General features: G+C 49.6%; 1 protein-coding gene across 2 annotated transcripts in view; it reads right to left on the minus strand.

The window, feature by feature from the left end:
- The window catches only part of CENPU (centromere protein U), a 740,965-nt gene that overhangs the window by 496,007 nt on the left and 228,830 nt on the right, over positions 1-16,128 (minus strand). Inside the window, exon 7 of one of the 2 annotated variants that reach the window (XM_086962485.1) lies at positions 1,918-2,193. The exons of the other annotated variant lie outside the window; for it this stretch is intronic. Coding sequence (XP_086818611.1) covers positions 1,918-2,193 — 276 coding nt within the window. The remainder of the gene's footprint in view (positions 1-1,917; positions 2,194-16,128) is intronic. 2 annotated transcript variants of the gene reach the window in all.

The following is a 16,128-nucleotide window of genomic DNA, read 5'->3' on the forward strand; positions in this document are numbered from 1 at the left end:
TGGAAAAGTAAAAGGTTGCTGTGTCAAGATAAGATGTGATTCAGTGCCCAGGAGCTCTTGAGGTGCCGAATGTCTGCACAATTGATAACAAAAGGTGAGGGAAGGGTCCATCAAGTGTTGGGTAAAGCAATATGCAATGGAGGCTTTAACCTGGGTGTAAGAGGACTGCAGCTTGGGGGCCACCCCCTACTACCTCACCTGGGGGAAACATGGGAGAGTAGTAGTGATTCTCACCCACGCCTACAAATCCCTCAACAACATCGGACCCAAATACCTTAACAAGAGAGCATCCTTCCACGTACCCAAGAGGAACCTCCGCTCCGCCGACCTCGCCCTAGCGAGGTCGCCGCATCTGCAGAAACAGAACCGTCGGGAGAGCTTTCTCCTACATCGCAGCCAAAACCTGGAACAAGCTCCCGGTGAACATCAGAAGCTCCCCGACCATGCACACTTTCATGAAGGACCTCAAGAGCTGGCTCTCCTACTGATCCGGAGCTGCCCCCCCCCCACTACCCCACAAGCGCCTTGAGACCCTCACGGGTGAGTAGTGCGATTTATTAACCCCATAAGTTCTATTTTAAATCTTAACCTGAAATTAAGTTTCTAGTTTTTTTGTTTGAAGCACAAAAGATCTGCATAATAAGAGAATGTCCACGCCATAAATATAACAATCCCTTTGCTCAACTGCCAGCACTTGCCGAGGCCACTTTCTATGGTCTGAGGAGGTCCTAAAGAGAAACACACTCTAAAAGATGCCAGTGTCTACGTGCGCTTATCATGGGGGCTCTCGTTTATTCCTACCGACAAAGGCAAATCACAGGATGAAGTTTGGATAATAATAAATGGCACTTAGAGATATAACTACTAAGGTAAAACATTTTTAGAATACCGGCAATGTTCCAAGCACATCCCTCAAGAATGAATGCGATCACCCATTTAGAAGTGGGAATACGGTTTGCCTGTATTGCCTGAAGGGAGTTTTGTTTCTCTGGGAACTCAAGCAGACGAGGGAAGGGAGAGGAGAACAGAGGTCTTAGCAGTTCTCTTTAAAGAACATAAGCATTTCTTGCTAAAAAAACTGTGACAATCAGAACAGCAGTATTGACCTCGACATGGGGCAGACTAACAACACATGGGATGAGCGAATGCCTATTTTTGGAATACTCAGTTTACACTGCCAGCTTGTAGCAACAGCTAGATGGAAGGAATGTTTCTGGAGGGTACATTACATACTATCATTATTGATTTTTTATTTCGATACATTTTTACAAATCGATCCAGTGACAGAATTTCAAATTATGTAAGATAGAAAGTTTTGCTTTTCCCAATTTCCAATCACAACTCGAAATAATAAACATTACTTTAAATTGCAAACATTGATTATAAAGGAAGCTTCATTTGTTGATTGTCGATCATATTCTAGAGAGAGAGTCAGCCCCCTTTGGTACCAATAAAGCTCATTAAGGGTGCATAATGCATTCATTAAATTCAAATATTATTCAACTCAAGAAGCTGAATAAATAGACACTGGGCCCAATTCACAAAGGTAAACTTACACTTTTGTGTGAGTTTGTTTACTGCTTTTAGGTATTCACAAAGGTAAACTTGAACCAAAAGTAGGTATTCACAAAGGTAGGTTACTACTGGTAAAGTTAGACTTTTGGTCTAAGTTTACCTTTGAGAATACTGAAAAGTAGTAAAGTTAGACGTTTGGTTTAAGTTTACTTTTGTGAATACCGAAAAGTAGTAAGCCTACACAAAAGTGTAAGTTTACCATTGTGAATCCGGCCCATTGGTTGTAATTACAGGTCCTTTTATGGTTCTCAACAGCCTAATTAAAAGGAAAAAGTAAGCAAATACAGAGTCACTGCTGAATGAGTGAAGGCTGTCACAATAAAGTAGTAAATTAGAACATACCATAGTCTTGTTTGACGACACTGAGGGATTTGGTTGATGTTCTATTTTATTCTCAGAAGGAAGTCCTGGTGCTGGTGTACTTAAAGAGGATTTAGAACTCAATGATGCACTGGTGTTTGAGGCTTGGCTGCCAGACCCAGAAGTGTGCTTCAACACCTCATCCTCTGACCCAGAATCAATATTTGGTAACCGTTTGCTTTTTGGACTTTTCCTTACTGATTTCAATGCAGAGGAGGGGGCAAGAGTTTTCATTTTTGCCGGCTTCTTGTTTGATGTCTAAAAAGACACAAAATATTTGGAAGCGACATCGTTATAATGTAAACTTCAAGTGAACATATATAGTGGGAGGGAGTCCCAAACATCACCAGCCCAACAAGTGCCATTTAATGTCTAAAGTCTATAAAAGCACAAATGTCAAACTTAAGAGCTGGTTAATATCACCCAATATCAGTGAACTTACAACAAAGGCCTTATGCGGCTCAGACCGCAGGCTAGCCTGCACAACTAGTTGCGGGTATGTGGAAAGCCCACAAGAATTACTCAGAATAAAAACAGGGACTAGAAAGCAAGAAATTGTCTATATTGGAAACGAATGAATTGCTGTTTACACTCGCACCCAGAATAATATTTATTGAAAATAATTCATTATTCTCTGTAATAGAACATCGGAATAAAATCTAATAAATCATACCTTTCACTACAAAATCGTTCATAATGAAGTCATAATAAGTTGTCATGAATAAAGCATTATGTGCCCTAAATACAAACCCACTTTGCATTTCCTAACAGTGCAAATTCCTATTTCAGGTTGTTAGGAAATGCTAAATGGTATTTGGTATGTACGAAAGGCATTTTTGCATTTTACATTGGTATTGCTAATAGCGAATCACTAACACTATGTACAAAAGGATTTCCTAGTTGTGACTAGTCACAAAATAGTCATTTAGGAAATGCAAATACCATCAATGTACATCAGGAGATAACCAGGTACAAAGAATAAAAAGTCACTCAAGATGCATCGGGCTCTTTCAGAATGGCAGCTCTGTATGTCTTGGTGAGGAGGAAGAGGATTTTGGCTGGTAGGCAGAGAAGGAGAAGGAGACAAGAGAGGATATTTAGGGTGAGGGGCACCATGCATGAACGGTCTGAGGAGGCGATTTAAGAGTGTACACTAAGTAGGAAGGTAATTTTGGATTTAATTGCTGAGGTACATCCTCACCAAAAAACCAACAGTTAGAAGCAAACAGTTTCTACTACTTTTAACTTCTGGCAGTTACCAGGACGTTATAGCACTTGCAGAGGGGAGTATCACAGAGGGCATGTTCTAGTTTTTTTTTCATAGGTTTTTGGACATCATGGTTGGTAAAGTGAACGAATATTTTTTTTTCTCTTGAAGATATACAATATACAACATACAAAATGAATGTTTTATCGGGTAGCACGGTTTCTAAACGCTATTGGTTGTGTTGATGGCACACTTTGCCATATGTAACCCTCTCGTAAATGAATTAATTTATAGAAACAGGAAAAGCACCTATTCACTCCATGTTCAGGTTATGTGTGTGATGGCTCATGCATAATAACTGACCTTTGGTGTATTTGGTGATGGTCTTTTACTGGGTGAAAGGATTACAAACTCAAATCGTACAGTGTTCAATGGTACGTTTGCAAAATAATCTAGTAGTTTCTCCTTCTCATACTATTTAGGGAGACAGTGCATAAGCTTTGCACCCTTGGATACTAACACCATACTTAACTCTAAAAACCAGAAGTGAAAGGCAGTACAACAGGGCACATAGAACAACACAAATAATAATTGAACTGACTTTTTGAATACTTAAAACACGTTTCAGATGCCTACATAAGACTGGTGGAGCACTAGTCTATATAACCGAGGCCTGTAGCAAAACCATTGCCACATGTGCTATTCTTCACAACATAGCCATGAGGAAGGGTCTTCACATTGTCAACAGAGAGCCAGAATCAGACTCCGATGCCAAACTATCAGCACTAGAGAACCAGCAAGAGGGTACACATGCAGCAGAGTGATCATTACCTCATTGAGCTTTCTGTCACAATGGTGACACAATCTATTGGGAAGCCTGACAAAACATCTTTCAGGCGGCCCTGGAAAAAGCTCAAATTGGAGGATTTCCATCGTCTCCTGATCACCACACCTCTGGCTCACACGGATGACGTTGCAACCGGGTATACCATCTTTTGCGCCTGGATCGTTAAAGTCCTTGACGTATTAATCCCAGCCGGCTGGAGTAGGAATCGACATTCTCAGCCTAATCCCTGGTACACGGAGGCACTCAAGTGTATAAAAGCTACCTGCCGACAAGCCGAAAGAGCATGGAGGAAGAATTATGATAAAGACCTGAAAGTATGCTACCTGGCCAAGGTAAAGACATATCACAGAGCTGTCTGCCAGGCCCGAGCTGACTACTATGCACGGGAGTTCCAGGCGAGCTCTAACCCGTCCAAACTGGTTTTCAAAGTTTTGAAGGAGCTCACAGTGAACAGACTTCCTATTACGGAGATCTGTTCCCTTGCCCACTGTGAGTCGTTAGCCAACTTCTTTGTGGAAAAAGTAAATGCCATCTACCGCTCTTTTTCCAAAGTTGACCCTGACAGTACGACCTTGACATTGCATACTTCTCAGCGCTTGGCCTCTTTTCCTATACCATCGGAGCAGGAGTTTAATCTCCTAGCAGCCAAGGTCAAGTCTGGCTCACCAGATGACCCTTTGAGACCTGCCCAGTTTATGGACTCAGCGTCCATTTGCCTTCCTCCTATCCGCCATCTGGTGGAGCAATCCCTTACCATCGGCTCAGTTCCGCCTAGTTGGAAGGCTGCCTGCGTCATGCCCATCATAAAGAAGCCTGGATTGGATCCGTTGAAGCCGGAGAGTTATCGACCTATCTCCCTTCTTCCCTGGGTGGCAAAGATTACAGAGGCCCATGTTAACAACATCTTAACAAACTATCTGGAATCTGCACATCTACTAGATCCTACACAGAATGGTTTTAGATCTGGACATAGTACAGAGACAGCACTTTTATTCATGGTCGAACATCTCCGCTCTGTACTAGATGCAGGTCAAACGACGGCACTGGTCCTCCTGGACCTCAGTGCTGCCTTTGACACTGTATCTCACACCATTCTTATTCGAAGGCTTGGTGAGGCTGGTATCTCAGGCAGGGCGTTGGATTGGTTTCAATCGTTCCTTTCGGAACGATCCTTACAGGTTGTAGTGCCACCGTTCAGATCCAAGTCCCATGCCATCACTCAAGGAGTCCCGCAGGGCTCGGCGTTGAGCCCCACTCTCTTCAACCTCTAAGTTCAACCTTTGGCGGAGGTTGCGAAGAGTTGGGGTCTCACTATGGTATCATACGCCGATGATACCCAGCTGGCGGTGGCTCTTAACGGGGACTCTGACCAACTGGCGTCGAACTTTGAGGACGGTTTGAGGGCCGTTGCCAGTTGGCTTACGTCCAACTGTTTACAACTCAACGCCCTCAAAACTGAGGTGATGGTGCTGGGGAAACATCCTGATCGGTGGGGTGCCAGCTGGTGGCCTAAGGAGCTGGGACCTCCCCCTAAACCGGTGTCCGAACTCAAAAACCTTGGCGTCTGGTTGGATTCCAAACTAACCTTCTCGTTCCACACTAAGAAGGTGGCATCCACGTGCTTCGGCATTTTGCGTGGTTTGAGGCCTATCCTCAAATTTTTTGATGCCCCCACCCGCCAGATGGTGATCCAAGCCAGCGTACTATCGAGGCTCGATTACGCGAGCTCACTGCTCTTGGGCGCCAACCAGGCGGAAGTCTTGAGACTCCAACGGGTGCAGAACGCGGCAGCTAGAGCCCTGGTGGGCCTGCCACGCTTCTGCTCAGCCCGTAGCACAATCTCCAATCTGCACTGGCTGCCAGTAATCAGGCGCATAGAGTTCAAGGCCCTCTGCTTTGCCTTCAAAATTCTTAAATCTGACACCCCTATCATCCTTCAGCACCTTTTGTCTTTGTACACCCCTTCGCGAAGTCTTCGTTCTGCTGGCCAAAATCTGGCACTTGTCCCCCGATTTCAGAGATGTAGACTGGGGGCCGATCGTTTACGGTCTTGGCCTCTAAACTATGGAACGCACTTCCTGCCTACATCCGTACTATGGATGACCTTTTTGCTTTTAGGAAAGCTGTTAAAACTCATTTCTTTCCTCTGCCTTATTAATCACTCCCTACTTTTTCTGTGTTATTAGTTATGTTACCTTTTCCAGTTTAGCGCCGGGACGCCCCTTAGCTGGGGCAGCTGTGCGCTCAAAAATTCAAATAACATAACATGAGGGTCGAGTAAGACGCACAGAGCACACAAAAAACTATTTTAAATGTAAGAATAGAATGATTACCACATCTAAGAAATAGTCAATACACATGAAGGTAATATTTTTACATTACTGAAAGATAACCTTTTATTCAGGTTGCAATGATGTATTGTAATTGTATCTCAACTGTATCCTTATAGGATGTCATTGTTTAAACAAAGCAACAAAGTCTGTGAAAACAAACACAACAATGTTGCATTGTACATACAAAAGTTACTTTTTACAACCCCTGATGTTCGCCTTCTCATCAGTACTTGGCTGTGAAGTCGGGGATATTTCTGTGCCAGATGGGAGTCAGCGTGTTTGCCTTGCACAGCATCCATCTGGCACAGATATGCCACTGAGGCTAGGGCCATCTTTGCTTTCATGTGGAGTCAATATGTTGGAGACTGACTGGTTATCTGTCTGAATATTCTCCAGAGCTGAGGTCACTTGGACCAGCCCGCGTGCTACATCTTGGCAGCAGTGCCCCATGTCCTTTTGGATGTTCATAGCTTTTGCTGGCAAGTGTGGGGGAGGCTAATGGCAATCGATTTATTAATTTTGTAAATGCCTCATAGTATGCCATGTGCTGCAGTTGGCTTTGTAAATGTAGCTCCTGCTCCAAGGCAGCAATCCAACACTCTTGACCTTTCTGCAATTGCAGCATTGAACGCGACATGCTTGGCAGATACCTATTCACTGTTTTTATCTGTTTTGGCTTGCAGGTGCTGTACTATGACGATTGATTTGTTAAGGCCACCAAACAATTGTGAACTGTCTGACATGTCATCAGAGATACCATCATTGTCAACAGTTTGTTGTTGGGCTCTACATTATCGATGTGTCCTGCGCGCAGAAGAAGTTGTGTTCTTGCTTTGTGTTTGCTCCTCATCACCTTCCTCAAAGTCTGGTAGTGGTGCCACGTTAGCTCTCCTAGTAGTTGGAGTTTGAGTTATGGGCGTAGGAGTAGCAATTGTGCTGTCCTAAATTTCCACTAGTGTGTCAGTTGCTAAATCAGCCACAATGGTTTCAGACATGTCCTGGGTATGATCTTTGGGAATGCATGTATACAGTTCTTGTAAATAAATGGTTACTAAGTTTGGGTCATATTGTTGATAATGTGATTTATGTGTTTTTGACATAACAATTATAAATAGATATGTGTAGTTTATACATCAACACACAGTACATCATATAACCTAGTTTTACTACAACTTCCATAATGCATTGCCATATTACAGCAAGCATCTACATTGGGTTTTTGTAGCTAATATGCAGTACTTGAAGACTAGCAAACAATATGTTATAGAATTATTAATACAAGAATATAATTTACTTTGGCTGGAGCCTGCAGGATTGGAGGTGTCAATGTCTGACACTCCCATCACATTTTCAGTGATTCCATTGGATTAGGAGGAGGATATTTGGAGGGACCACATGTGCCACGAGCATCAGCCATCCAGCTTGCCACCTTCTCTTTAGACTGGGATCTTAGGTCATACCAGCGTTTTCTTATTTTAAGTATAGTCCTCTGGGGGACTCCAAGACAGTTCACTTTCTCCAGGATGCTGCTGAAAATTTTGGTTTTCTTGGCCTCAGGTACAGACAAGGAGCATTTGCCAAACAGCCACACATTCCTCAGTCAACAGCTCCAGCTTCTTATCAGAAAATATCACTTTCAGCTTCCTACTGCCAAGGTCCTTACCCCCATAATCCGTAGACATGGTGTTGTAGGGAGATCCAGCGGATCCAGCACTCAATACAGAAAATAAAAATGCTATTCACAAGTAGACTGTTTCAGCAGCAAGACTACATTATTCTTGGCAAAACCATCATGCACAAGATAAAGTGGCTAGGATTCGACACATATTGTTAGCCCATTAGCTTCTCTATCGCGGATATAAATTTACCAATTCCATTCATGAGTTGTGTCACTACAGCTGAAATAAGTACATTTAGCAAGGATACCGTTGGGAATGCCCAGCCTGACTGATTTTTTTTTAAATTTGTTTTTTATTGTTGCATCAAAGTATATGGGTACAGTGTAAATTATCTGCTGACGTGGCATCAGCATTCAGCCACGATCAGCTAGGCACGCAACGTTTTCTTGTTTTATACAACTGGTACAAGTATGCATTTCCTCCATTAATCAGTACAGATCGTGCAAAATTGTCTGCAGGCTGGGAGACAGTGAACATGCATCGCCAAGAGGACGATGAATAATAACAGGCATGTAAGTTCCCGCCTCAAGGGCGTAGGATCGGGGTCTGTACAGTTCATATAGCGGTGCTACCAGCGAACGGGGGGGGACAAAACTGTGGAAGGGAAGCATGTGGGCGCTAGCAGGGTCTCAGTAGGGGGATACTGGTGACGGGCGTCGGGAGGGGCCACTGGGTCATCCAGTTTGCACTCCAAGGGGGGAGAGGGACGGACAGGGGGTGGATACATCCAGAGTATGTGAGTGACGGGATGGGTGGTATGGCAGATGAGAATTTGGCTAGGATGTGTGGGGTACCGGGAGTCGGCCCTGGGATGGTTGACACCAGGTAGAGACTACTGGCTCTCTCGGGCGGGGGGGGGGAGGAGTAGGTGGGTCTCCTGCACGCATGGACTGCCGGAAGCTATGGAGGAGCATGGCCCATTCCATGGATATGGGAAGTTTACGCGCGCCCCTGGCTTCTTCCTCTCTAAGAGCATCCTCTTCCGCCGCCGCCCACTTACAGACCGCCCCCGTCCATGCTGCTATAGGGGGACCCTCCGAGGATCGCCAGTGCATGGCTATGCATCTATTCGCCAACAGAAGCGCTAAGGACACTAAGCGTCTATGCACCGGTTCTTGCTTAGGGACATGAAAGATGCCTAGTGCGCTGGACTCCCAGGTGGCTATTGTAGTGAGACCTGTGAGTTCCGATAGTGTTCCGTGCACCGCCCGCCATAAGGGATGAAGGTTGGGACAACTCCAAAACATGTGACGAAAATCTGCAGCAGGGGAGCTACATCTGGGGCATAGGAATGGTGTGGAGGGATAGAACTTCTGCAAGCGCGCTGGGGTGAGGTATGCCCTGTGTAAGATATAGTATTGGATGTTTTTGAAGCGGGCGTTCCTGGAGACGCGTTTTGGGGCCTCAAGTGCTTTAGTCCATTTCGAGTCGTGTAGTGCGCGACCTATGTCCTCCTCCCATGTAGCACGTAAGGTCGTCAGGGGGGCGTGCGAGAGTTCCCGGATGGATTTATATAGCCAGGTGACTAAGTGGCGTCCCACTCCCATATGCAGGATAGTATGTATTACTGGATGCGTGTCTGGCTCGCCAGTTCGGAGATTAAAATGGGGCCGGTACCCATCGAGCAGCTGTCTATATCTGAGGAATTGACCTGGGGGGAGCCCGTATTCAGCGACCAGGCGGTCGAGTGATTTCAGCTGGCCTTCTTCAAAGAGCGATTCCAGATCTGTGATGCCACAGTGCGACCATTCGGTGAACAGTGGAGCCGTGAAGTAGGAGTCCTGCCTGGGGCTGCCTATCAACGGTAGTAGCGGGGAGTACAGAGGTCTACTGGGGGATATCCGGTGGATCCGCATCATGCACCGGCGCGCTATCGCTACCTGAAGGGGGTATGTACTTGGCTTGGTGCCCGGGAGGAGAAGACGGGTGAGTTCCGGGGTTGCGACTCTGCCGGTCGGGGTAAATGTCTCTTGGGGGTAACGGTCCGCCGTCCAGTATGACAGCCATTGGAGCTGTGCCGCGAGAAAATATGACTCGAAGGACGGAGTTCCGAGCCCACCTTGCGTCGTGGGAAGTTGGAGGGTTTTCAGGGCAACCCTGTGTCGGCCCGCGCCCCAGATAAGGGTTCCTAGGAGGGAGTCGACGTCGCGGAAGAAGGACCTGGGTGGCACTACCGGTAAATTTGTGAAGTGGTAAAGGAGTCGGGGAAGCATCACCATTTTAGCCAGTGCTATCCGTCCTATTGGGGCCAACGGGAGTTTATTCCAGAAGGCAACAGTCGGGCGCAGGCTAGCGAGTGCTTTGCGGTGGTTACCCTAAAAAATGTCTGCTGGAGTATGGTACAGGCGGACACCAAGGTACCGGGGAGCTTCTGCGGACCATGAGAGTTTATGCGGTCCGAGCTCGACTTCCCGGGGGGTAGACTCGAGTGAAAGGGGTAGACTGTGGACTTATCCCAGTTCACCTGGAGTCCCGAGGCGTCTGAAAATTCCGCCAGCGTTGCCCCTATGGGGGCCAGGTCTATCTCGATGTCTCGGACGTATATGAGAAGGTCGTCCGCGTACATGGAGACGCAATGTGTGCCGTCTGCAAGCGGAGTGCCCCAGTCCACACCCTCCAGGCGCAGCCGAACCGCCAGCGGCTCGACTCCCAGCGCGAATAAGGGAGGCGACAGGGGGCACCCTTGTCGTGTGCCTCGCCGAACTCCAAACGCCGGTGATATGCGTTTCCCGATACGAACACGAGTGGTTAGATCGGTATACAGAAGGCGTGTGTATGCCGTGAGTGTCGGGCCGATGTTGAGGTGCCGCAGGACTGAGAATAGATAGGGCCAGGTGAGGGTGTTGAACGCCTTCTCCAGGTCCATAATGAGGCAGGCGGCGCGGGGAAATCTGTCACGTACCTGATCCTGGACATGGAAGACTCGGCGGAGGTTCTGGGAGGTGTTCCTCCCCGGAACGAAGCCGCATTGGTCGGGGTGGACTAGTGGGCGTATGACCTGTGCATTCCGATCAGCCAGGATTTTCCCCAGGATCTTACAGTCAGCCGACAGGAGCGTGATGGGACGATACGACCCCATGTGGAGTGGATCCTTGTGGGGTTTGGGAAAGGTGACAATCACGGACTCCCGCAGTGACTGGGGTAACCTCCCTAAATGAAGAGATGCCCCGAACATCCGAGATAGACGGGGGACCACTAGGGGAGAGAATGTCGAGTAGTATTCTAGTGGGAAGCCGTCCAGTCCTGGCGCTTTATTCCGAGACATGGCGCGTATCGCCTGGGTGATGTCTGAGGGTACTATCTTGGCGTCGAGTGTGCGCTTATCATCCGATATCGCGGGTAACGTCAGCGGGTCTAAAAAACGATCCACAGAAGACTGGGAGTACTGGGCCGGGGTCCCTTACACTTGTGCATATTGGCGCTGGAACGCCAGAAGGATCTCGGCCTGTGAACGCACTAGTACACCTTCCGGATTGATAATATCCATGATTGGCTTGATTTCGGTGTCCTGCCTCGCCATCCAGGCCAGTAGTGCCCCTGTTTTGTCTCTGTCCTTATGCACCCTAGAGGCGTAAGGCCTAAAATTGTATTTTCGGAGTTCAGCGCACGCTGTCTGATACGCCGTCTTAGCCTCGGCCGTAAGCACGGCGTGTTCCTCCGAGTCGTCAGGCCGTTTAGTGAGTGCGGCTAGATTCTGCTCTGAGGATAGGAGTGCCCGTTCCAATGTGCGGCGAACCCCTACTACCTGTTTGATGCATTCCCCCCTTGCCACTACTTTAAATGCGTCCCACTCCACCAGTACCGACGATGCTGTGTCCGTGTTGTGTGTGAAGTAATCTTGTATGCTGGTTTTGTGTGCGTCTCTGAAGACTGGATCTGATAGGAAATCCCTAGGGAGGCGCCAGGTGGGGACTGGTGGGTGCGGGGGGCGCCAGGTCAGGCGAAGGATGTGGGCGTCATGATCCGAGAGGATCCGACCTAGGTAATCTGTAGATGTTATCTTAGGGAGGATTGGTGCAGAGCATAGGAATCGGTCTAGGCGGACCCGGAGGTTGTGTGGAATCGAGTGGAATGAGTAAATGCGAGCCAGTGGGTGTAGGTGTCGCCATGCCTCAGTGAGTGCCCAATGTGTGGTCCATGCCCTGAAGAGCTCTGCCTGCCGGGGGACTGGGGAGTGTGCGGGGGGAGTGTGCGAGCGGTCTAGGGAGGGGTCCAGCGTGCAGTTATAGTCACCTCCTAGCACCCACGGAACTGTGGTGAACTGGGCCAAAATGCCCGTGAGGTGGTCCCAGAATTTATCCTGGTCCGTGTTAGGGGCGTAAATGCTGCCAAGGAGTATTCCCTGTCCACCAAGTATTCCCTCCAGAAGTGCATATCTGCCCTCTCTATCCACTACCCGCCGGAGCACCCGGAAGGGAGTGCCCGGTCTGACCCAGATTAATGCGCCGCGCGCAAACGCTGAGTATTGTGTGGCCTGCAAACGAGTGAGTTCCGTAGCGTTAATGTGCGTCTCCTGCAGAAATGCAATACTAGCTGACATACGCTTAATGTAGGAGTAAACAGAGTAGCGTTTGCTGGGCGTGTGTAGGCCTCGTACGTTCAGTGTAAGGACATTAATGTCTGATTGTGGGACTGCCTTCCTTAGGGTGTCGTGGTTGGGAAAGGGACCTCCCTACAGTCCCCAAGGGACGCCAGTGCTTATGTGTCGCGTGTGCTCCTGCGCGCCAAGCTTCCACAATCTTGGGGGAGGAACTAAGGGGATTAACAACAAGTAGAACCTTGGGTGGGTAACAGTCCCAATACTGAGGATATATCACCGGAGGTGGCATAACCAAACTAGCTTCCCACTAGGGGAGAAATACAACAGATATTTGCGGGGGTGGCAGCGTGTGTCGCTGCTGGGCTTGTGTGCGGGTCGGGGTCTTGCAGGAGAGATGTCTATCGCTCTGTAGCGCATACAGTTATCTGGTTAAGCAGTCTAGGCTCCTAGACGTCGCGCAATACAGTAGGCAACCATGAAAGGATATAGCAGTTGACAGTTCATCCATCACGAAGAGGTGTTAGGTTGGCTGGCCAGGGCAGCGTCCAATGTGTGTGCCACAACGAGGGGGGAAGAGATTGGGCCAAACCCCGACATTGTCCCATCACTGTCCCGGTCTTTCTCAGGGGTGAACAGATGCGTTTGACCTTCCAGATCTGATGCCGGGGGTGACGTGTGCAGTTCGGTCACCACCCGTAAGGCGTCTCGTCGCTCCTGCATGATTTGCGTGAGGTCGGGTGAGCCCGTGGGGGAGGACGCCTGGCTTTTGGGGCGGCCTGATCGGGTACGGCTCGCACCCCGTCTTCTGGATCGTCTGGAGTCGTTGTTGCGTGTCCTCTGGGGTCCGGGTTTAGGGATTAGTGGGCAGTGAAACTCAGTCCAATCCTGTGCTTCCTCCGCCGTGTTGAAGAAGAGGGCTTTCCCTTTGTGAAGCACTTTAAGGAGGGCCGGGAATAGCAAGGAGTATTGAAGATCATTTGCGCGAAGGCGCCTTTTGACTTCCAGAAAGGTGGATCGCTGCTGCTGGACTTCTCGGGCATAGTCCGGGAACACCATGACATGTTGGTCTTCCACCTGCAGAGGGCCGCCCGGAGCACCGCATCGCGGTCTCGGAAGTGCAGGAATTTAGCCAACATGGGTCGCGGAGGAAGGCCTGGCTTGGGTGCCCGGGCCGGGACCCTATGGGCCCTTTTAATGGAGAAGTATGCCGACCGTTCGCAATCCGGGGTGAACGGTCTGGTCCAGGACTCCATGTAGGTCAGAGGGTCCAAATTTTCGATTCCCTCCGGCAGGCCCAGGACGCGGATGTTAAATCGTCTCGAGCATCCCTCCAAATCCACCGTGCGTTCCTCGAGGACCGCCACGCGACGTAGGACCTCCTTCATGTCTGCCTCCTACGTCTTCACCGCGGGCTGTAACTCGGTCACAATCCGTTCTCCTTCCTTCACCCTGTCCGCCAACTTGCGATGATCGTCACGGATTAAGCTGATGTCCGTCGTCAAGACGCCCAATCTCTCCTCCATCGAAAGGCGAGACAGTTCAATCGCCGCCAACACCTGATCCAACTTCGCCGATAGCGTGGGGTCGGTTTGCGGCGCGTTGGCTTGCGTCCACGTCCTTGTGTGTGGCATCTTCTCGATGGCCATTTCAGGGACAGCCGTCACCTGCGAGGCCTTCAGTTTCCCCATGGGTGCTGTCAAGAGGGCCCCCGGACCCTCGTGAACCCCGGGATCGGCAGATAGTCGTCTCTCAGTGTATCCGGGTAGGTGGCAGCTCAGTGCCGGCTGGCCTCCCCAGTCCTTCTCGGCCCCAGGGACGGCTCTGGTTCCCCCCGGGGAGTCCCCTCCGGTTCGGAGTGTCAGTGGTGGCTTGCGGCTGCTGGGGCCGGTAGCTCTGGTGTCAGGAGGTCGTGCGGGTGCCCACGGGTGCGTGTCATCAGGGGGCTCTCCATCCACTGTCCAGGGTCCCCCGGAGATAAGGTATCCCGAGTGCGACTGGTTCTTGCTCTCTCCCCCTTCGGCGTGTGGTGCAGCGTCTTTGCCGATCTTGGGGGTCGAGGGTCAGGTGACAGGGGCCCCGGAGGGGTCCGGGGCAGCGGACGTCTGCGATGTGGCATGCTACCGCCTCAGGTTCGGGGGGGCACTTTTACTCCCAAGTTGGGGGCTCGCGCTGGTTACGGTGTCCAGGTCCCAGCGGGCACCATTTTAAGGTCAGGCACTCGGGTCCGCCGAGCTGCTCGTGGCGGTAGGAGCGTTCCAGCCTCCCCGACCAAGGGCCGATGTGATCCGCGACCCCCCGAGGGCCCCCAGAGGAGGCAGAAGGCCGTTGGGACGCCGGCGCCGGGATCCACGGAGGGGGGGGAGAAGGAATGGCACTCACCGCCCCTAAGTGAAGCTCGTGGATGTCCGGAGGGCGCCGCGCTATGTAGGCGGCTCGTCCACAGGTACCCCGCGGTCCGCGGCGGCGGGCTGGTCGGTGCCGGGGTCAGGTCAGGCTCCCATATATGCCGGAGCGCCGGTGCAGTGGAGCTCCGGTATGGCAGCCGCCATCTTGCGTGCCGAAGTGCCGCTGTGGAGGAAAGCTTGGTCCGGAGTATGTCCCCATGGGCCGGTCACTCTGCTCTCCCGGGACCTCCGCATCCGCCGGCTGTCCGCTTCGCTCAGGGTCGCCGCCCTAGGAACAGGCTCTCGGTGGCATAGACATCAATGAGACGGAGATGCCCCGGTGCACGCTGCTCGCCAGCAGCCTTCGCAGCTCACCCAGAGGATGCCCCAGTGTGGGTGAGCATCTCCGGTGTCGTTGCCGTAGGTTGAGGCTCCCGGCGATCACAGGAACTGGGCAAGATGCTAGCCCGATCGCGGAGCCTCAGCAGGACACAGCCGCCATTGTGGCTTGCTAAGCCACGCCATGCCCAGCCTGACTGATGATGGTATTAACTACTTTTTGTTTTATGCCAAAAGAATGGGCAACATCAGAGATTGTGTGCTATTTACACTTTCCTATCTTGGCAGAATCTACAGCTTTCCATGTGGTTTCAATCTTTCCAGGAGTGTAGCTGTTCTGATAAAAGAAAAAGACCAAATCCTAAATCTCAAGTAGTTTAATTTATAAGTTAATGGTAACAAGTTCGAACAAAGCTTCTGTAGCTTGTTCTGCGTGCAGAATCGCATATATCTTGTCAGAAAATGTTTTCAGCTCAGCCTCTTATTATTTAATACCTGGTTTGTCAATACATCTTTTAAAAAGTAGCATCAGTCAATCCAATTTGCCTAGCGCTCCCCTGAGCTAAACCTTCCTTGACTGGGTTGGGTAAATATGTTTTTGTGGGTTTAGAGTTATAGTAGAACGTGGAAACTCATGCCACACCAGTTCTTAAAGTGAGTTTTGGTCTTCATGTCTAATGTGCTAGCAGGTGCAGAGGAAACTGGTCTGCACAGCTAGGGACTACTGTATAAGGTAGAGTTCCGGCCCTGGCTGTTCCTGTAAAATTGAACTGAATATGCAGGGAAGAACTCTGAAAAACTACACTGTTCTATATTCAGAAATTTTGATAGATTGACTGGAATGGGATGTACATTTGATTTAAT

This window comes from Lissotriton vulgaris, chromosome 3_1 (assembly GCF_964263255.1).
Source record: "Lissotriton vulgaris chromosome 3_1, aLisVul1.2, whole genome shotgun sequence".
Taxonomy (NCBI): domain Eukaryota; kingdom Metazoa; phylum Chordata; class Amphibia; order Caudata; family Salamandridae; genus Lissotriton; species Lissotriton vulgaris.